Source organism: Ahaetulla prasina, chromosome 4 (genome assembly GCF_028640845.1).
Source record: "Ahaetulla prasina isolate Xishuangbanna chromosome 4, ASM2864084v1, whole genome shotgun sequence".
Classification (NCBI taxonomy): Eukaryota; Metazoa; Chordata; class Lepidosauria; order Squamata; family Colubridae; genus Ahaetulla; species Ahaetulla prasina.
Genome location: NC_080542.1, coordinates 128,342,290 through 128,364,874, shown reverse-complemented (window position 1 = coordinate 128,364,874; position 22,585 = coordinate 128,342,290). Strand labels below are relative to the sequence as shown.

General features: G+C 36.1%; 1 protein-coding gene and 1 long non-coding RNA gene across 11 annotated transcripts in view; one reads left to right on the top strand and one right to left on the bottom strand.

Moving 5' to 3' along the window:
• The window catches only part of ZEB1 (zinc finger E-box binding homeobox 1), a 71,684-nt gene that overhangs the window by 6,055 nt on the left and 43,044 nt on the right, over window positions 1–22,585 (bottom strand). For 3 of the 7 annotated variants that reach the window (XM_058184330.1, XM_058184327.1, XM_058184331.1), the window contains exons 2-7: window positions 18,469–18,663; window positions 17,643–17,705; window positions 13,399–13,557; window positions 9,112–9,314; window positions 4,338–4,443; window positions 1,566–3,370 (exon numbers count right to left, since the gene is read on the bottom strand). In XM_058184330.1, the coding sequence (XP_058040313.1) occupies window positions 1,566–3,370; window positions 4,338–4,443; window positions 9,112–9,314; window positions 13,399–13,557; window positions 17,643–17,705; window positions 18,469–18,663 (2,531 nt within the window). Of the gene's footprint in view, window positions 1–1,565; window positions 3,371–4,337; window positions 4,444–9,111; window positions 9,315–11,298; window positions 11,459–13,398; window positions 13,558–17,642; window positions 17,706–18,465; window positions 18,664–22,585 lie in introns of those variants that run through there. The other 4 variants (XM_058184328.1, XM_058184332.1, XM_058184333.1 and 1 more) reach the window with 4 other exon arrangements.
• The window catches only part of LOC131198958 (uncharacterized), a 37,580-nt gene continuing 36,540 nt past the window's right edge, over window positions 21,546–22,585 (top strand). For 3 of the 4 annotated variants that reach the window (XR_009155217.1, XR_009155219.1, XR_009155218.1), the window contains exon 1: window positions 21,546–22,363. This is a non-coding gene — a long non-coding RNA (uncharacterized LOC131198958). The remainder of the gene's footprint in view (window positions 22,364–22,585) is intronic. The other variant, XR_009155216.1, reaches the window with a different exon arrangement.

The following is a 22,585-nucleotide window of genomic DNA, read 5'->3' as shown; positions in this document are numbered from 1 at the left end:
AAACCATTATATGGAAATAGGCACCTCTCTTTTTGTCTTTTAGCAAAACAAGTGTTCCGGTCTGCTTTGTTTTTATACAGCAGAACAGATTGGAGAAACAGGTGGACCCGAATTTCCATTGACCTGAGGTAGCAAGTGAATTTAGTTCTCAGCATTTGAAAGGCCACAGATTTCTCACCAGGCTATAGAGATTTCATGTAAGCAGCAGCTTAACGGTTTCCATAAGTCAGTCTAAAAGGAGGGGTGGGGGAGAGGGAAGGCATATTAATGGAGACTTCACCAACTTACTCCATATTGGGATGTCCAGGGCACATCTTACCAGGGGTGAAATGCTACCGGTTTGGACCAGTTTGGGTGAATTGGTAGTAAAAAATGCTACCGTTCGGATGAACTGGTATTTCTGACGATCAGCTTGGCGATGATCAGCTGCAGCGCGCAATTTATATTAGCTAGACTCATCAGATTTCCTGCTTTCTAGCTAATCTAAATCGCATGGCACAGCGGATTACCCCTCCCTCCGCTTTTCTACTTACCTCTGCAGACTCAGATGCTTCAAAATGTTCCTTTTTAAACGCTGTGCGCCTCAGGTGTACATATACGCAAAGCGTGCGCTCGATAGCAGACTCACAGAACCGGTAGCAGACTTCAGAGTATTTCACCCCTGCATCTTACCAATCATCTTGCCACATTGCATTTAATACAATTACATTTGCTGTTCCCTACATTTGATTTAATTCAGCCTTATTGATATTTTTTTATCTAATTGGTAAGACAAGAAGACAATGTTGTGGATAAAATCAGAATGCTATACCTACTGTGAAAACTTCAGGAATACTTTTAAGGTACACTTTAAGGTGTGCTGAAAACTATTAAAGGAAAATACATGATGCATATAACAACTGAAGCAGAGAACAACAAAGGGGAAGATGAAGAACAGAACTCTAGGTAGACAAAAAAAGCAACTAAAGGATTATTGCAGTACCCAAAAGGTGGTAATATATTGCAACTATTTAAAGGAAACATTTTTCAATCATATGTTCCGATAGGCCAAATAAGCAATACTTTTGATAAATATCCATCTTCAAAAATATTTGACATAGTATTAACTTGTCAATTGTTTTCATAGGTTCAAAAACAATAACATGCATCTTCAAAATTTTATTTATATCTTTTCAGAAATATACTATAATGTAAAAATGCATGCTAGACATGTGTATTACACTATTAAACATCACAATTTAGCCAGGTTTATAGAGAAAACCGAAGCAATGGCAGCATCACTCACGAAGTTTTGATTTGAGCTGTTCACTCTTGGTTGTAGGCTATGTGATACAATTAAACATCCAGGAAGTGATATGAAAGATCCTTGTTTATAAAGTATTCAGCATAAAGTACTTACAGAGGAAGTAAAAAAATGTTTTGAACTTTATCAGCCATATGTGATTACTCAAAGTATCATATAATATTAGCAAAACTAAGATTACGTTTTCCATATCATGTCTGGTATTTTTTTGATAACATTGCTAATAAGATGAGCAGATATAAATGGATATAAATTTAAATACCTGATTTCCGCTGACCTGCATCTGTTTTGGTGTTTCTTGAACTGTAGGGTTGTTAACTGTGGTTGAATAAGTATAAGCTACCTGTGGGATCAGAATGGTTTGCTTATTGGAAGCAAGAGCTCTTAAGCATGGAATGCTGTTCTGGTCAGCAATGGCAACAATTGTAGGTAGCTGGGCAGTAACTGTAGGGATAGCAATATTAACGGGATTGGCACTTGGTGGGATTACATTTACAACTGGTTCAGAGTCTATAATACTGCTGTCTTTTTGTGGTTCTTTTTTTGCACAAGTTAAGTTCAAAGGTTCTTCCTGAACAGAATATGCACTGTTCTGGTAAACACTAGTGGATCGTTCCAATGATTCTCCATGTTGCTTTGGTAATGAAAGGTCAAGAGGTTCTATTTGTGGCTCTTCCTGGGCACTCTCGTTAAGGTACAAGAAACCCTGTGCATTTCTAGATGAAGAGAGGTTAAGGGGTGACAGGGATGGTGTGTTATGCTGCGAGCCATTATGAGCTGATCCTGTTGATATAGTCTGTGGTTTATTGGTTTGAAGAGGACTTACAGCATTAGACTGGCTGTCCTGGTGATCATTTTCAGCTGTAGGTACAATGTGGTCATCATTATTAACAGAGGTTTCTAAATCGTCAGGTTCAGGGGAAGACTGGCCAGATATTGGAAGACAAAACTGGCCAGCTGCCATTTTTCTAAACCACCTTCTAACAACATTCAATGGCAAATTGACTGAATCAGCAATTTTGGAGAGCTCTTCTAAGGTTGGTTGTGCATTTAATGCATGATAGGCTTTAAGGAGAGATAAAAGGTTTCTTAAAGGAGAGTTAACAGGAGGTGGTTTAAGCTGCCATGCATCTGATAAAACAGTGAGTCCAGATCTTGCAACTTCTGCACCACTGAACTGAGGTGGCTGAATGGAATTTTTGATATCATAGTGCTTTGATTCTTGAAGTGCATTAGGTTTCTCTGGACAGTTATCATGAAAAAGGCAAGTGCTATCATTGGTTTTTCTTTCAAAACTTTTTTCTTTTTCAGACTTCATTCTGAGATCTTCTGGTAGTTTCTCAGTTTTGCAGTTGTTATTTGGGGCAGAATTTTCTTTTTTCAGATTCTGTGGTATTACCTGAAGAGGGCTAGGTTGCTCCAAACTGTAATTAATAATAATTTTGGTTGTCCCATCTTGATCAACCAAAGGAAGACTGATAGCTGAAATAAGGGAATGTCCAGCTTGTTGTATGGGTGCAGTGTTGATTGTTTCTTGTTCTTTGGATGTAAGATTGGTGTGACTATTCTCCAATACTTGCCTTATTACATTACCATCAACTGCAACTTTAAGTACATTCTGAATGTCACTTAAGTTGATGCTTATTGGAGATACCAGACCAACAGTTGGCAAAACAACAGCTTGCACCATGCCCTGAGAAGAACTGGTTGCCTGCAATTGGCTACCACCACTAAATACCCCATTTTGCAAAGGGGCTGAACAGTTGATTCCTGATGCAACCACTATAGGTTTGAATTCATAATCCACAGGTTCAGTTTTAATTTGGTTTACAGGGAGCTGTTCTTGTAAGGGCTTATTTTCTATATTTTGTCGTACTTGTGGTCTTGTTGGGCTACCCGGGGATGCAGAAAGAGAAGGAGAAGAGCACTGAGATGTCTTGATCCCTGATCGTGCTCGGCCATTCACAGGCACCATTCCAATACATTTCTTACTGCTTATATGGGAGCTGTAGGAACCAGAATGGGAAAAACGTTTCTTGCAGTTTGGGCATTCATATGGCTTCTCTCCTGGATACATACATATATAAAAAAGAAACATTATAATATAGAAATGTTACTTAGAGTTATAGGATGGATTTACAAAATTAATACTTAAAATATTCTACGAATAAAAGATGCATTCCTGATGAGCAAAGAAGCCTCTAATCTCCCTGATACCTATATAGCAACACCTTCAGTTTTCCAGATATAGAATTAACATAAGTTGATTGATATGTTATTCAAACGTTGTAGTGGATGCAACACAACTCCTACCCTCTCAAAGGAATAGTATTTACACATTCACAGTTTGCTTTCTTTCTACTGCTAACAAAAATATTCCCATTTTTTCTGCAAAGGATCCCTGTTTCTTGTGTTTATACAATATGTACATTGCATAAAATGCTTTCAAAAGCAACAATTTATTCACTGGCCTTTTGAATATCAGTAGTTCAACTGAACCACTAATATAGTATGGTATACAGTATATGTGTCAAAACATTTAAATGGTAATCTCTAAGACAAATGAATGATACAAAGAAGGCATAGTACGCATTCTGTGTTGGAGGCAAAGAACTCATTGGGAGGAAAATTATGTCAAAGCATTTTACATCATGTAAATGCTTATACATGGAGTAATTCTAATCATTTTGACAAGAAAGTAAAAAAACTGGTGTATATGAAATTTCTGGGAATTAATATAACTTTTCTTGAAACAGATTAGAGTGGAAATATAAAATAGCCCATGCATAGACAATATATTTTGATTCAATCCAAATATTAAATGTAAAACCAATAACAGCTTAACCCATAAAGTAATAAGATTAAACTACTTCAATATTATTTGAACACTAACTGCCTATTTAATTTTATTTATATAATTTTATTTTATTTTAACTATTCGCTGAAAAAATCATATTCAAAACAGACAAAATTTATGCTATGGCACAAAAGTTAAAAATATGTACAGTGACAAACAAAATACCAGGATATTTACCACTGTGAATTCTTAAGTGTTCCTTTAAGTGATGTTTATATTTGAAAGCTTTTCCACATTCAGTGCACTTGAATTTTCGATTACCACTAGATTGTGTCACATGTCTCTGTAAAACAAAATATGAAAATTAATCAGAAGACTAAATAAGAATAATGAAGTTTGCATGTGCGAGAAATCTCTTATTTATAATAAAATATAGTGAATTTTAACTGAATTAAAAAATCATTAAATGATTGAGGATATTGCTTGTGAAAAAAGGACAAGGAAAGCAGATGAGCCATATTAAATAAACAAGCCACAAAATCACTTTATCCTCTATATGAATTTCAGGCAGAGATGGTGTTTCCATTTTACATCGCTAGGAAATAGGCATTCTGTTATCTATAAAGAATCTGAATAAAGAACATTATTTTTAATTATTGGGATTGATTTTTCTATTTACATGCTTCTTAATCTTACTCTTGGCCTTGAATTCCTTTATGCATCCACATCATCCACCTGTTCTAGAGAAGATGGTCCAGTCACAAATATATTCAGTCACAAATTATTCTCCAAATAAATGCACATAAATCTTATTTCAAAAGTTAGCATAATTCAAAATTTAATAATCAGTATTCCCAAACAACATTAAAATGACTTTAGTATAATTTTATAGTTACTATAATTACTGTAATTTTTAAAAAGAACTTTTTTGCAATAAATATAATGTAAGTTTTTGTGACCTTCCTGTCTTCTGCAGGAAATGGGAGAATCACATAGAAAAAGTTGAACAAAAACCTATTACATAAAGTAGATTACACAGATGAGTGTCATGAATGCCAAAAAAGACTTGCAGGCAGTAGAAACAAACCTGCAGAGAAGGAATCTAGGGAATGTAGTTTGGCATCTTGTTAGTTCTCCCAGGAGTTGCAAAACCCTCCTCCTAAAATATGCTGTCCCCTCCCTTCCCACAGCTTGTGGGGCAAGTTGACTATAGAGGTTGTCATCAGCCACTTCACTTGAGAAAACTCCTCTCTGCCAGATTTACCAGGAGATTAAATGGCAATCCCTTAGCCAGAACCAGAATCTGGACTACTATCTCATTAAGAATTGAAATCTGTGGTACATCACAGTAACACTGAACGATTAAAAAAAAAAAGGAAAAAGAAAGAACTACTTTCTCAAGAGGATGATCTTAATCCTCCATTCAGAAGCTGCTCCATTAAAGCAGGATTTCTCAAAAACACAACGCATGTGAGAACAACTCTACCAGCTTAGATTGCAGTTCTTGAAATAAAATAGATTCTATAGTGCAAATTACCGTATTTTTCACTCCATAAAACACAACTAGGTTTAGAAAGTGTACTAGGGTGTACAGATTAATAAACGTCTCTTTAAAAATTAGCAATAGTTGATTGATTACAGCTATCGAGCAAGAGCCTTCCTAATTTATCTTCCATAGAATATCTAAAATGATTTCTCAGCAAATTTGACAGGTAAGGCTGAAAATAATTCTACCATTAATATTCAGTTTTAGACTGAATTTATTATGTCCTTCATATTCATATTTGTACTGGCTGACTCATATCAATATAAATATTGATATTAAGCATACTTTTTATTATCATGTGAAAATGTAATTATCTTATGCTTCAAGATATTTTTTTAAACATATATTGGACTAAATTCATTGTATTCTAAGAATTATTTCATAAACCATCCTGATTCTTAGCGTCTGAAGAAAATAACAACAACCATGCATCAAGGGGCTTTCCAGCTCAATAGTTCATCATTATTTGAATCAATAAACTTAGCATTTCTCCAAATTCAAAGATTCCTAGGGATCAGATAGGCATTTTTATGGTCTGACTGTATTTAAAATGAAGGACTGCATGAAATTCTGTCTATGCATTGGATGCAGTTTTATTTTCCAGTGTATGGCAATTAATTACATTCCAACTGCAGGATATAATAAAAAAAAATCTATTTGTGGAACAGAAGAAAGTAATTGAGTACTATATAAATAAATGCTATTCAATTCATGTCAGTATTCAGAAAGATTGTGTTCATAAAGGGAAATAATATGTATTAATAAGTGTTGGTTACAGTAGTTACTCTTATTTTGCAGATAAATTTAGTTAATCTAATTAATGTTTTATAGAAGTTCAAATTGATTTGACAAGTTAACTGATTAGTTATTCTCTTGAATGAAACTTGTCAATCCTTCTGATGATTTCAAGCTACGGATCGTATTTGAAAAACTCTACATTTGAAGTATTTGCTTCTACCAGTCCTGGCTAGGATTTGTATACAAATCTGGATATTGGGGCCAGAGACCAGTGGCAAGGCTATAATAAGGTAGAAGAAGCAGCAATGAAATGGAACCAGGAACACGGAGGCTTTGGAGACTGGTGATAAATTGGGAAAGAAATGAAGAAGGTATGTTGGATCAGTGATTGTTGTCATTTTGAGGATGAGGCTGGAATTTGGAAGGGAAGGCAGGGTTCAGGTATTCAAGGGGAAGCTGTGGTAGAATGAATAAGAACATTGAAGCTAGGAATTTAGGAAAAAATGAAGAAAGTATGAGGTTGGAGCAGGAAAGGCAGATAGATGGAGGAATGTGGAAGAAAGTTTTGCAAACTGTAGAAAGTAGTATAGGAAGATTAGGGTGTAGGATTCATTGGATTAAATGGGGCAGTATAAGTATAAAAGTGTAGTGAGGGGGTACAGTAATGAAGGAGAAACCAGCTTAGAGGTAAATGCAAATGTGGTTTTTGGAAATGACTTTATCTTGGAATATAACTGGATGGTGAGCAGAGTTAGAGCCTAACCATTTCTCCAGACAGATACTGGTTAATGGCTGTAGTCCAAAAGGTTCCTAATGAGAGTTTTGATGACTGCATATGGTATAGTGCAGCCTCATGAGATCTGCCTGGGTTATTGCCTTGGACCAGATCTGAGTCATGCACTGGCTTTACCCTCAGTGAGTTTCAGCTACTCTAGATCAGGAGGGTCAAACTGGCGACCTGCGGGCCAGATGTTTCACATGCAGGCCATGCCCACCCCAGTTCCGCAAAGGTGAAAAATGTACACATCACATGATGGCAATGCGAGTTCTACAACCATGCTCTAGATGGACTAGATGAGGAGCCCTGAAACTATTTTTTATTGAGATTGGTTATAATAACACACTATAGCACACTTAATTTTTATCATATGATCTCTATGGCTGAGAGCAAGTCAAGGATTCCAAATCAACAATCACTACCATACGTGCCTTATAAAGATGGACATACTAATGTCTTTGACCATAATTCTCCTTGAACTCTGAACTATACAGCCAGCAAGCCAATTGAAAGTGTCAATGAAGTAGAGACAAGTCACTAAATCATCAGCTACTTTGCTATTTTCTTGCCCTTTCCATACCTATCCCCCCCAGTATGGAGAAAGCCATGCCATGTGCATGTATTGCATTTTAGACATGCTCTTTTAATATATCATTACAGAAACAATATACAATATTATTCAGATTATATAAATTTATATACACTGATATCTATTCAACATTTTACCTGTTTATTAAAATAGTCATATTTTAAAGAGGCAAAGCCTCTTTAGGGGACATTTCCCTTCTAAAAGCTAATAGTTCGGAACAATTATAAAATATATGCAGATTATTGGACTTCTGTAACAAGACATATGAACTTCTATACTCATAATTACAAGAAATATTACAGGCCATTATAATCTAATTATTCTTCATCTTGCAGTTTTCGGTGTATGAAGTAAACATATCATTCCAGCTTTACAAAATGTAAACTTCTAACTGAAAAATAAAATTTATCAATACTTAAAATGGGACATGAAATAATTGTTCCAAAATATTTCATCAGTAAGTAAATACAAAATGTAATATTTAAAGTTATGGGAAGTGCCAAAATACCTGGTTTTATGCTAGAGTTATATCCTAGAGTTATAGAGTTATATAGAGTTTTGGGATATAATGTCAAGTTTTAAAATCTAAATGCTTCGACAATTGTGCTCATACATTTTTAGAATCTTACTCTGAAACACTACATTATTCAAACATGTTTTCTTCCTAGTTTCATGTCCTATTGTATGAACAATAGCATTTTCTCCATATTTTCTCCATCTGGATTTATAGTATTATTATAGTAAACAAAGAAGTAGAGGTACCTCAGCACTACAAAATTTAGCATTCTTTATAATGTTGCACATATTAAGAATGTTCCCAAGTTAACAATTATTTTAGCGCTGGGAATCCTTGACTAGTCTTAGTACAACATAATATGCTGTTATGAGGTCTTTTTTCCTTTTGGATAAAAAGATTGGACAAGATCTTAATGGTCATTTTAGTCCCATAGTATCAGTGATAAATAGAAGTAAAGTAGATAAAAGTAGAGGATAGATAAAAGTACATGAAGGAATGAGGACAGAAAGGGATTTTGGTGGGAACTGTTCAAATAGTTTTGATCGCAAGAAGAACTGGAATGTTTCCAGATCTTTAATACAGATTGATTAAGCTGGGATAACTCTTCTTGGATGAATATGATTAATCACAGAATACAGATTCACAGAAAGCAAGGGGAATATTTATAAAGCTTGGAAGCTGAAAAAGTTAGCATAACACTATCTGAAAAACCTGTGCTTGAAACATAAAATAGTGCAAGAAAAAACATTTGTGCACAAAGTCAGATTCAAATTCAAACAAAATGAAATCCATCTAAAACAATTACTAATATGGAACAGAATGACCGTGGAATTCATTACTCACTTGATCTCTTCCTGATTTATGTGATGTCATATGGCGTTCAAGTTGTGTTCTGTATGCAAATGTGTAACTGCATAAGGAGCAACTAAAGTTATCTTCATTTTTTTCATGGCGATATTTTATGTGTTCTTTCAGAGAGGTAAAGCGTTTATACCCTCTATCACAGTAAGGGCATGTGAGTAACTGCGAAAATGCATCTGGTGTGCCTGAATGAGAATAACAAAGGATTATTTTGTTGATCATTATTACAGTCACTCTATTTCAGAATTGGCTTTTCATTTTCATCAATTCACCTCTAGTCAGGACCAAGTGGTGGTAAAAATCTATCTATGCTTCACAGATATATTCAAGTTTCCTGTCATTTAACTCAGTGTAAAAGCATAAAACAATCTTTTGCAGATCAAATAGCAAAATTAGAGATAGTCTATATCTGCAGGAGTGATGACAGCTGAATTATTACCTGTTCCTGATCAACCTTATACCATTCTCTATTATGTATTTCTTCTCTAACAGCTGGACAGATTGATTTGAACTACTGTCACACTTCCAAGCTATTGTGAAAAAAAGCATAAGGACACCTTATTGAACAACTGTGGTGGCACAGTGGTTAGAATGCAGTATTGCAGGCTAATTCTGCTCACTGCCAGCAGTTTGAGTCTCACCAGCTCAAGGTTGACTAAACCTTCTGTCCTTCCAAGGCCAGTAAAATGAGAACTTATATACCGCTTCACAGTGCTTTACAGCCCCCTCTAAGTGGTTTACAGAGTCAGCATATTGCCCCCAACAATCTGGATCCTCATTTTACTCACCTTGGAAGGATGGAAGGCTGAATCAACCTTGAGCCTGGTGAGATACAAAGTGCCAATCTGCAGGCAAGTGACAGTCAGCAGAGGTAGCCTGCAGTACTGCATTCTAACCCCTGCACCACCACAGTAGGTTTCAAGTAATTTACCACAGGTAGTTCTTATTTAATGGCAACTTTTTCAGCGACTGTTTGAAGTTACAACGCTGAATAAAGTTCAGCTCATGTAGTCATGAGATTGTGATCCAGGTGTTTGGCAACTGACTCATGCTTATGATGGTTGCAGCGCCCCACTTGCGTGATTGTCAGTCAATGGGAACCAGCAGGGAAGATTGCACGTGATCTGATAAGGTCCTTGCATTCTTCCCTATCCCTGCCCTGATGTACTTGTGAAGTGCTTTGCGGGTTCCCCATGCATCCTCCCCTGTCTGGCAACAGACACCTACCTCTTAGCCTGTTTGCAAACTGCCTGGTATTTAACAACTTATTGTTAAGCCTGGTACTTAACAACAACAATTCTCGCTCTAATGGCAATGAGGAGTGCTGCAATTGATTGTTATTAAGTACTGTAGTCATGATATGCTTTATGACCATATCACTTAGCAACATTGCAGTCTCAATTACCATCATTAAACTATCTGTGTTGTACTCTTATATAATGTTTCTTTATGTAATGTTACTTTTATAATACCTCATGACAATTAATTACTATTTCATTATGACATCCATACAAGTGCTGAATTTTTAGTGAAATGTACTACTGCAACAAATCATTAATTTTAACAATATCCAAAATATAGTAAATACAGCATTTGACAAGGATTATGCCTATAATCTTATAAAACCCAAAAGATATGACATTGAAATGCCTAATATTGCTTAACACAGTGTAAGCCGCCCTGAGTCTTCGGACAAGGGCGGGATATAAATGCAAATTAAAAAAAAATCTCTCTCCTTAAAGTAGCCAAGGGAAATAAGGGCCTAATTTTCACAAATTTTTTTGGCATTGATATACATAGTGTTTCCAAAGCTAATTTCTCAAATTAAAATATCTATCAAATCTGCAATTTATTACTCAGTGGAGTGTAAAACAGTTTCATTGGAGCAAATAAGTGAAGTAGTTGGTACAAACAAAGAGCTAAGCACTGAAGCAAGAATGCTAGTACATAGATTTAAAGAGACAAAAAAATCTAAAGTTATGATTATTAATTTTCTACATTATGACTTGACTTAGCCCAAAGTTGGATATTAAACAAGAAGAAAATGGGAATGGAATGGCAGAAATAGAGTGTTCTAGTAAACGTGGTGGGGTTTTTTTCCCATTTCTTCTTCTGTCAAACTTGATTCTTGCTTTTCAGAAAAGATCTTTTTCTTTTCCAGATACTTACCAGATCATTTCCATCTGATTTTACTCTATCCAATTTTCACTAACTGAATTCCTCATCAATTCTTTCACCAGTGTTTTTTGTTTAAGGAAAATTTTGAGTCCTCTGGGGATTCTATGACTTCAATATTTTAGGCATGGGTAAAGTATGTTTTTTCCCCAAAGCTAGCTGCCTTTTTGTTTTTTTTGCTTTTCTGGAATGAGCACTGTAATAGAAACAGTATATATATATTTGAAACATGTGTGTTTTATTTTTATTTATATATTTATTTATTTTGTCAAGCATGTATTAGATAACAGATATAAGTATAAACATGATTATGAATACATGAAATGGATACGAATAAATGGGGACATTAGGACAGGGACGGTAGGCATGTTGGTGCACTTATGCATGCCCCTTACAGACCTCTTAGGAATGGGGTGAGTTAACAGTAGACAGTCTAAGGTTAAAGTTTTGGGGGTTTGGGGAAGAAACCAAAGAATCAGGTAGTGCATTCCAGGCATTGACCACTGTGTTCCTGAAGTTGTATTTTCTGCAATCAAGTTTGGATCGGTTTACCATGAGTTTGTATCTATTGTGTGCTCGTGTATTGTTGTGGTTGAATCTGAAGTAGTCATTGACAGGTAGGACATTGTAGCAGATAATTTTATGTACTATTCTTAGGTCAGACTGAAGGCGGCATATTTCTAAGTTGTCTAAGGTCAAAATGTCAAGCCTGGTGGCAAAAGGTATTCTGTTGTGAGCAAAGGAGTGGAGGATTCTTCTCATGAAATATCTCTGGACTTGCTCAATTTATTAATGTCTGATATGCAGTGCGGGTTCCAGGCAGATCAGCTGTATTTGAGAATTGGTCTAGCAAATGTTTTTTATGTTCTAGTTAGCAGTACAATATTACCAGAGAAGACGCAATGCAAGATTAGGTTAACAACTCTTAATGCCTTTTTGGCAATGTTGTTACAGTGGGCTCTGGCACTGAGATCATTAGAGATGAGTACTCCAAGGTCCTTGACAGAGTGAGGGTCGTCTACGAAGTCATGTCCACCCAGCTGGTATTTTGTGTTCTGATTTTTTTTTGCCAATGTGTAAGACAGAGCATTTGTTGTTTGAAATTTGAAGTTGCCAATTGTTTGACCATTCTGACACATAGTCAAGTCTTTTTGAAGGGTAACAGCATTGTCGGTGGTGTTGAATAGTTTTACATCATCAGCAGAAAGAAAACAGTTGCTTATAATATGATCGCAAAGGACATTTATGTAAAGTATAAAGAGTGTTGGTTCTAAAATGCTGCCTTGGACTGCTGTTAACAAGTGCAGGATTTGATAGGGCGCTCCCTATTTTGACCATTTGTTGCCTGTTTGACAGGAATGCAGCTATCCAATTATGTAGGGGTCCAGAAATGCCATAGTATTTTAATTTTAGAAGTAGTTTGTCATGTACCACTGAATCAAAGGCTTTACAGAAGTCTATGTAAATTGCATTTATCGCTTTGCCCTGATTGAGTTGTGTAGTCCATATGTTTTTGCAGTGTAATAGTTGCAGATTACAGGACAAATTTTTCCTAAAACCAAATTGTCTGTTAGAGAGTAGGTTGTTTGTCTCTAAGTGGAGGGTAATGAATTGGTTTATGATTGATTCCATGGCTCTCTCTCTCTCTCTCTCTCTCTCTCTCTGTGTGTGTGTGTGTATATATGTGTGCATGTAGAAGGGAATTTGATTCAAGTCTGTGTATGTTCACTTATTTATGTATTATTTTACAGAAACTTCTTTTCTGTACAGTGTTGATTGTTGCTGGAATTGAAAACATGACCTCAAAGGATTGCTTGTTAGATATTATAGAGATGCAATGCTCTCACAGATAGGTTATATAGCTTTAGATCAGTTTTTTTTCAAACCTTGCAACTTTAAAATATGTGGCATGCTGGCTTGTGTGGGAATTCTGGGGGGTTGAGGTCCAGACATTTTAAAATGGCTAAGTTTGAAAAACACTGCTTTAGATCAACTTATTCAGCTCTTGCTTCTAATTTCCATCATTTTAGAAATTACAGACTTGCTTCTAATTACACAATTTGAAAAATTTACATAAAGTCAAACAGGGCTTACCATTTTCATCCTGACCACTAGCCTCAGGTGTACCTTGGTGTTGTTCCTCCTCAGGTGCTTCAGGGTAAATAACTGCTGTATCTTCTTGTTGCAAAAATTCTTCAACAATCGGGTCATGATTTTGTTCATTTTCTGCATCAGAATCACATTCATCTTTTACTAGAAACGAGGATTGATAATATTCTGTAATTCTTTTTATTATGTCTTTATAAGCTGACTCCTCAAGATCAGGGCGGGTTCCAAATCCCATTGCCACTGGTTGGCTTGCACGCGCTCACGTACAATAGGGGGCACTTCTGCGCATGCGCAGAAGCATCCAGGCGGGTGGGTGGAGCCTCCCGCTGCCACCGTTACCGGTTCGCCCAATCCCGTGCAAACCGGTAGCAACCCACCACTGCTCAAGATGATCAATAAAAAATAAGGTAAAGAAACAACAAAAGAGTAATTTAACATTAAGCAAGGGTGGCTGTGTGTTGTGTGTCAAAAAAGTGAAGATAGTGGTCGCAATAATGCAGTCAAAGGGCTGCCCCTTTTTAATTATACCCTTGATAAAATACTGAAATTTTAACACTGGTTACCAGAATCTACCTCTGTATTTTTATCTCAGTGTTTACACGTATCAAACTTGTCCAAGATTGGAAAAAGCTATCATATTTACTATTGGGTATCCACAATGAAGGTAAAAACCATGCAAGTGAAGCCCCTCCCCCTTTTAACATGTGTTGGGTATAATTAAAAATACAGAGGTGGATTCTGGTAACCAGTGTTAAAATTTCAGTATTTTACCAAGGTTTATTTTAACATGCTATAGTTGGATGTACAGATCACTCTATACAATCCCCATCATATTCTCTACTTACACCATCTTAATCTTTCCTTTGACATTTGAAACATTTTAAGAACTACAGATGCAATACTTTATGTAGAGCTCTGGATGAAGTTCCCCATCCAAAAATACCTTTTATTTTTGGACAAATATGATCCTTCTACCCTGAATATCTTATATTTTGGAATTATTCCGTGATATTTAATAGTTCAGATAGCAGTTAGTTGAAATTCCAGATGAAAAAAGGGAAAAGTCTGAGTTTAAATTCTTATTTTAGCTTTATAAATAAGAACATTTCAAAAAGAATAGAAAAACACAAAATGACTCAGTAGCATAAATTTAGCAAAAAAGAAAAAAGAAAGAAAAAGAAAAGAAAAAGGAGGCAGATTGAAGAAGGATCTTAGTTAATGTTGAAAACTAACTAAAATTGATGCCAAACTGGGAAGGAAAATAATTGCTTTATCAATTATGTATAAAAAGTATTATATTTTCATAAAAGTATGCTTCTTGACCAGTTTGCCTCACTCTGAACAGGGCTTTATTCGATAACATTATTATCATCCACCAAATTTAATTGGCTATGTCAATTAAGTTTTATCACATTTTCCAGCAATATGATTTACATTGTTTTTTTTTAAAGTCAAAGTAGCACCTGGATGGAGTACATGGCTAAGGATATGATAAAAAAATGGAAACGGTGAGAAATTATTTTAGGCTGTTCCAAAGTGTAGTATTTGTCTTCAAAATTTAAACAACTTTCAGCAAGTTCTGTATTTTAGACATATATTATAGCATTCACAATTTCATTTTGGAATGGAAGTTTCAGTATATTTTCCATTTTAAAACATGTATATTTAAATTAAACAGGGTTTTCCCTTTAAATTGCACTTCCAGAGGATAGAATTATTTTTAAAAAGCATTTATTTGGACACAGTGAAAATTGCAAAAGGATCTAATAAAGTGGTCCATAAGCTGATTTGATAGGATTTTTGTTCTTGGAGGTATCAGTCAAGTGGGAAAGGAATCTCTGGAATATGGAAAACCAACCTGTCAAAAGGAAAGCAAATTCTCTTGCCCCACCATAAACTCTAACTAGATACTAATTTCCACCTCCTCTATTTCTTTTCTCCTATTACTTGTTCCTTGTCACCTTCCTTTTTTTTCCAGACTGTTGGACAAACTTCCAAAAACAAACAAAACAAAGCCAAAAAAGTAGAGTTGCACATCAACTTTTTTTCTAAAAAAAACTTATAATAGTGATGGTTAACCTTTTCCAGACCGAGTGCCAAAAGGGCACCCGAATCACCAAAATGCAATGCACATGCGGGCCCTGTGCGTGCACCTCACCACCCATGCATGCGCGCACGGCCCCCTGCATGTGCCCCGCTCCCTGTGCATGCACACCCCATCCCCCGCACATGCATGGCAGAGACCTGAAGAGCAGTTAGCTGGCGGGAAGCATGTGCACATGCGTGGCGGAGCTGAACTGGGGCGATGGCTTACGCACTCATAGAGAGGGCGCTGTGTGCCATTTGTGGCTCGCGTGCCATAGGTTCGCCATCACGGGCTTATAAGGTTCATTTGGCACTTTGAGTAATTCTTTGAAATAAAGGTGATGCCTCACTTGTATACACACACACATATATGTATGTATTGCACTTATACTGTTTTCCCCCAAATAAGACATCCCCTGATAATAAGTTCAATCAGGCTTTTGAGCACATGGCAATAAGGCCAAGAGCTTATTTCAAGGTTAAAAGAAAATATAAGAAAAGATCTCATTTTTAGGAAAACATGGTACAAGTGAGGCATCACCAGTATCAAAGGGGATTTCTACAGGAAGAATTTACTGTCTTCTTCCTGCCTCTATCCTGGATACAGGTTGCTGTTGTTGTTAGTTGCGAAGTTGTGCCCGACCCATCACGACCCCATGGACAATGTTCCTCCAGGCCTTCCTATCCTCTACCATCCTCTGGAGTTCATTTAAGCTCATGCCAACTGCTTCAATGACTCCATCTAGCCACCTCATTCTCTGTCGTCCCATTCTTCTTTTGCCCTCAATCTTTCCCAGCATTAGACTCTTCTCCAGTGAGTCCTTCCTTCTCATTAGGTGGCCAAAGTATTTCAATTTCATCTTCAGGATCTGGACTTCTAAAAAGCAGTCAGGGTTGATCTCCTCTAGGACTGACTGGTTGATCGTCTTGCAGTCCAAGGGACTCGCAGGAGTCTTCTCCAGCACCAGAGTTCAAAGGCTTCAATTCTTTGGCGCTCAGCCTTTCTTATGGTCCAACTGGATACAGATATCCCTTGCTTATAGTAGCACAAACTAGAAACAAACTTTTAAATTTGCCACTTGAGAGTTTCTTTTGATTTCCCCAAAATGTCATCTATATTGTAATGCAAATGTAATCTAAATTGACTTGAATATATTTTGTTGACATATAACTTTTAAATGATATTTGTATTTACTGTTTTATTGCCATATATTTTAAAAGAAGATAGTTTGAAAGTTGGCAAAATAGTTTTGTTGCTTCCTTATTGTCAGAAATGGCTATTGAAAATTTACAATTACTCTTAGCATCTGCCATTACATCTATAGAAATTATGAAAGGCATCATAGTATCGTAATGCAAAATCTATGTTCATTTACACAGCATTTTCTGTGTAAACGTGTACAAATTTGCACAATGGTAAAATAATTTCGTTTTTTTTTGTTCTTTATTTTTCATTCTTTAAGCTTGTTCATTGAACTTTTAAATGCACATGTTATAGGGCTATGACAGTAACAAGAGGTTTCAAGATGCACAGAAATTCTAGGTGATCACATATATCAAAGACATGTCACTTACTCCAGAACTATGATATGCTGCCAGTATAAAATCTTATACTGTACAAAGTAATATTTTTTCATGTGATTAAAATATGAATTGCAATGTTTAAAACATCTTCTTGTTATATCATCAATCATATCAACTGATTTTAAATACATGGCTGAAGACAAATCTAAATGAAAAGGGTAACTGTTACCCTTGCTGTGACTCATAATCTTGCATTATAATCTTACAACAGAACCCAAATAAATTCTTTATCCACTGTTCTGCTAAGAATAACAGCCAAGAAATTGCAGAGATACTGCAATCAGGGGAAGTAGCTGTTGTGCATAATTTATCAGCAACACTTTTAAATTGCACTATTGGGAGCCTAATCTGGTCATTTTCAGTAACTGGATATCCATAGTTTAAAGCATTAAGTGCAGTGCATGTAGAAAGGTGCCAGACAGGGGGAAAAAAAGATTAGAAGGAGAAGATACAGTAGTGGAAAATAAATAATTTCCTTTTTCAAAAATGCATAGTTCTACTAACTTGAAGAATATTCTAAAATATATATATAAAAAAATTAAGGAATCTGATGACAATACCTGGACATCCAGATTCATCTATCTGAGCTTCAGGCCCCAGGATTTCCTTTGCTTCTTTTTTACCTGCAATATAATAGGATACAAATGAAGACCAATTATTTACTTAACTTATTTACTTCTAATCATCTGAATCACATTAATAAATATTTATAATACTGTAATATGATATTGTTGCTTTTAATTATTCCAATGTAGTTCCTACTGTAATTAAGCAATTATTATTTCAAAGAGATTATTATCTTGCAATGGGTGGCTATTTGGTAAATAAAGTACTATATGCATTCACTGGGAGTAGAAAGCCTATGGTACCTAAAAATTTGAGTTAAAAAAAATAACTAATGATAATAATCTTCAAGGCCAATTCTTCCCAAATGCACAATTTTAAAACTTCTAACAGGACTCCTATATTTTAAAAGCCAGATAGCAGATAGAAGATAAGTTACTGAAGTTCTATGAATAAGGACAATGCAATGAATAAAGAGAGTGAGAAAACTTCATAGGGTCTGCATTTTGCCATCTTTCTTGCCACTAAAGTATTAGTTGGAAAGGGAGGCACACTTGCATGTTTAGCGAGTTCCATATTCTCACTACTGATTACTGATATTGTAATATTTGTGAATGTGTGTTGAGAAACAATTATCATTAAGCTGAATGATAAAAGTTCCATAAACAAAGCTTGTGCAATCAACTTATGAACTATAAGAGTTTGAAAGATTAAATGACAATGATACTTTCCTAGGGTATAAATGTCTGCGGTACGCTGTTTCTAAAAGAGATTAATGCTTTATTTCTAAGTTTACGAAGAGATACATTTCTTGATTCCTACCTTCATCTTCCCAGTTTGTACTTCCTTCTTTTTCATTATGTTCTGGTAATACTGCATTGTCTTTTGGCAATTCATCGTCTGGCACGCTATTATCACAATCTGTTCCATCTACTACACTTTCTTCTTCAACAATGTGCAATTTGTCTTCATCATCCGAATCTGAATTCGTTTCTACAGCATTATTGTAATTGGTAACTGTGGAGATACAAGGAAAAAAGATCAATGCATCTACAGTTTAAGAATGATTCATTGTTAATAAAAATACTGATAGTAAGGTATAACTACTATACCAAATTCAGCTCTCATTTTTAAAAATACTGAAACATACTATAACTCTTATTGAGATAAATAGTAAAAACTATTGTGTAATGTACAGTAGTTTAATGTCTTACAGGTCTGGTAAATAAATAAATAACTTTGTCATTTTGTCTAGAAATGAGACCATTCATTCAAACATAACTCCATACTAGCTATTCTTATAATCTGTCCTTTATTAATACATGCTTCTTATAAGTTCATAACTTTATACTTGAACTCCAGGAAATAATATTCCTAGAAAAAATAAAATACACTCAACTCTGTCTGTGAGTTTACTCTGGCAACATCAATACTGGATTAGATTTTGTTTATTTTACTTTTTTTAATGACTGTCTACTCAGTATATTCTAGGCAGTTTACAATGCAGTTAAACATAAACACAGGTATCCCAGACTAAAAACAAATCAGTAATAGAAATACGCCTGCTCTTCCACTCAAAAGCCTGGGATCTGACTGCATCACTAATCAAGGAAACTTCCACTTTGTAGCATTGAAGGTAATGAAATGTCTGCAAGAAAACTACTAAACTCAGAGAGCACCAAGAGCTCCACAGTTTAATCCTCAGCTATAAATATTCTCTTCTATCAAAATTTTCACCTAGTCATTCCATAATGTACTCTATGCTACAATATCTCAGCAATGTATGTTCCACCATACAAGTGAGACCTTGGTACCCAACCTCTTTGAAACTCATCAAACTTGGTACTCAATGCATTTTGGTGTGAAAATTTTGTCCCAGCATTCATTGTTTGTTTGGTACTCAATGCACAAACTAGAATTTGTCATGTTGGCTGACTACATTATTCCCTATCGGAAAAAATGGTTTGGTACTTATCATTTTTGGTACTCAATTTGCCTCTTGTAACCAACTAACAAGTACCACTATACCACTGTATTTTACATTGGACTAATTGATCAATGACTACATAACAGCAAACACAGATATCAATTCTAAATTGGAAATACCAAAACATAGTGATATTTTGATTCCCCTGGATATTCTGTAATTGATTTCAAAGTATTCCTCTTTAGAAAAAGAATCAGAAATTCTAATTTCATTGAAAACTGAACTAGATTATAAGATCTAACATCATTTCTTATTGATTAAACAGTAGCCAAATTTTATTATCACAGCATGTAATCTTATAAATCTCAAAGAACACATGTACTGTATCAATCCCTAACTACTTCAGTGTTAATGATAAAGTCATCACCTGGCATCTTTCTCTTTATCATTCAGCTCCCTCTCTATTCCCCTTCTCAGCAGACACACACGTACACATCATATTCCCAGAAATGAATATATAAAACTTGATATCACAACAACTTTATTAAAAAAATAAAGTAAAAGGTAAAGGTTTTCCTGTCCAGTCACGTCCAACTCTAGGGCGCAGTGCTCAAACTCTGTTTCTTAGCCAAGGAAGCCAGCATTGTATGATGATATTTTCCGTGGTCCTGTGGCCAGCATGGCTATATGGCAAAGGTGCATGGAACGCTCTTACCTTTCCACCAAAGTGATATCTATTTATCTACTTGCATTTGCATGCTTTCAAACTTGGTTTGGTGAAGAGCTGGGACAAGAACGGGAACTCACTCCATTGCACAGTATTCAGGTCTCAAACATGGGCTCTCAGCTTTCCAGCTGACAAGCTCAGTCTTTAACCACTGAGCCTTCATGCTTCTTTTAAAAAAAAGTACCAGCAAGATTTTCACTGTGCTAGCAATGATGTAACTGTCAAGTTAAGTTTACTTTATTGTCATTGCACCTTCTGCAACAAAATTAAATGCCATCTTCAGTGTACATTATAACTATAAAAATAAAACACAAACACACATACTTCACATTCTATACAGTTGAATTGAAAACCTGATATTGCATTAGTATTGCACTATACAGTAGAATTCAATATAGTTACTGCCCTGGGATAGAAGCTGTTTTTCAGCCTGTTTGTCTTTGTTTTATTATCCTGTACTATCTGCCAGATGGTAAAAGTTCAAAAAAAGGGTGCCCAGGATGAGATGGATCTAATATGTCCTGCTCTATTTGTCTTTACTATTGGCTATACAAATGTTGAATGTCTGTATGTGGAAAGTAGTTGGGTGAAGTCCAATTCATACTGTAGAAGCTGAATTTTGAGAAGACAGAAAAACTTTGAGTCAGTGTTCTTATTAGTTCTTGGAAACTGCTGTTAAAACTATTTTGGAGCACCATATACTTGATCTCAAACTATAGTACACATGCTATTGTCTCTTATCAGTTTTGATTACTTTGTTAATTGCTACCGTATAGTGCAGGAGTGTCTAACTCAAGGCTCGCTTAGATTTTGGCCTGTGGGGCCACCATGGAAACAGCAAAGGACTGGCCCGTGGTGCCTTTGGCAGCAAAAATAGAGCTTGCGAGGGCCGCGCACAGCCCCCCTGAACTCTGTTTTTGCTGGCAGAGGGTTGTAGGAGGCTGTCTCGGTAAAAAATGGAGCTCGCGAGGGGTGTACGTAGCCCCTCCACCCCCGAGCTCCATTTTTGCTGGCAGATGGCTGCAAGAGGCCTTCCCAGTTGCAAACAGAGCTTGGAAGCCCGTTTTTGCTGGCAGAGTGCTTCGGCCACCACAGGTGCTCCCCGACATGAGTGATGTCATGCTGGCCACACCCACCCCACCATCTGAGGTCAAACACAACCCTGATTCGGCCCTCAATGAAATTGAGTTTGACACCCCTTATATAGTGGCAAGCTTTATTATAGTCGCCCATTCCTTTGATATGGTTGGACTGCATGAGGGTCTCTTGTAAGATACTAAAGGTAGAAAAATCAAAATTCAGGCTGTGGGTTAGCTAAGTGAAACTTAGCATGAAGCAATGGACAACTACTGACGATCCAGCAACCATACAGTTATTAAACTGCAACTTTCAGGATCTGTCACCATTAGCCATGTTATAAACTGCAATTAGTAACATCAGAGTTACATGTATGGTTCCTATCCTACATTCTATTTAATGTAGTAATCCTTGAAATAAAACCCCTGGGAAGTTCTGGGATTCCAGTAACCTCTTTTGATGCCGAATAACCTGGGATTAAAATCTTTTAATGATGCTTTGAGTCAGCCAGCAATAGAAATGCATTATATATGCATAAAGCAAAAAGACCTTTTCTGTGGTGGACCGCAGCTGGAATACACTGTATTTTTTAAGGAATTTGGATAGGCAACTTCATTGCAATCTTTTCAATACTGGATCAAAATATTTTTAATTGCCTGGTTTGAGGTAATGAAGTTGGGGTTGCTATCTGCTCTTTTCAAAAGTAGTTGCACTGAGGCAAACAAGCTCCCTCCCCCTTCCTCAAGCATTCATCCATTCCATCAATCAACTGCCCTCACATACCAGCCGGTGTTCCAGCTGCTGGCTAATTAAGCCACACCCTTGTGTTTGCAAGCACCTGCAGAAATCCAGAGGCAGCCTTATCCCACACAATCTTTAACCTTACAAAGCAAAAGTTAAGTCAAAGGGGAAATGTGTAGTAGGAAAGGTGAAAGCAAACAGCTTACAGATGAGGAAGTGGATGCAACATCAGGCAGAGATTACAGGTAGGCAAGGGACTTTCATTCAACTGCCAGGGCAACAATCTATGGTGACCAGCATATCCTGGTAGCAGTCCTGTTTGGAGCTTTGGCTGGAGCTCAGCAGCAACTAAAAAAGGGGCAACCACACTGAAATAGCACCTCATCCCATCCCAGTGCAAGAATGTTGGGAGAAAAGCAAAGGTTGTATGCTATTTTAAACCTTTGAGACTTTTCTTTGAATGGAGT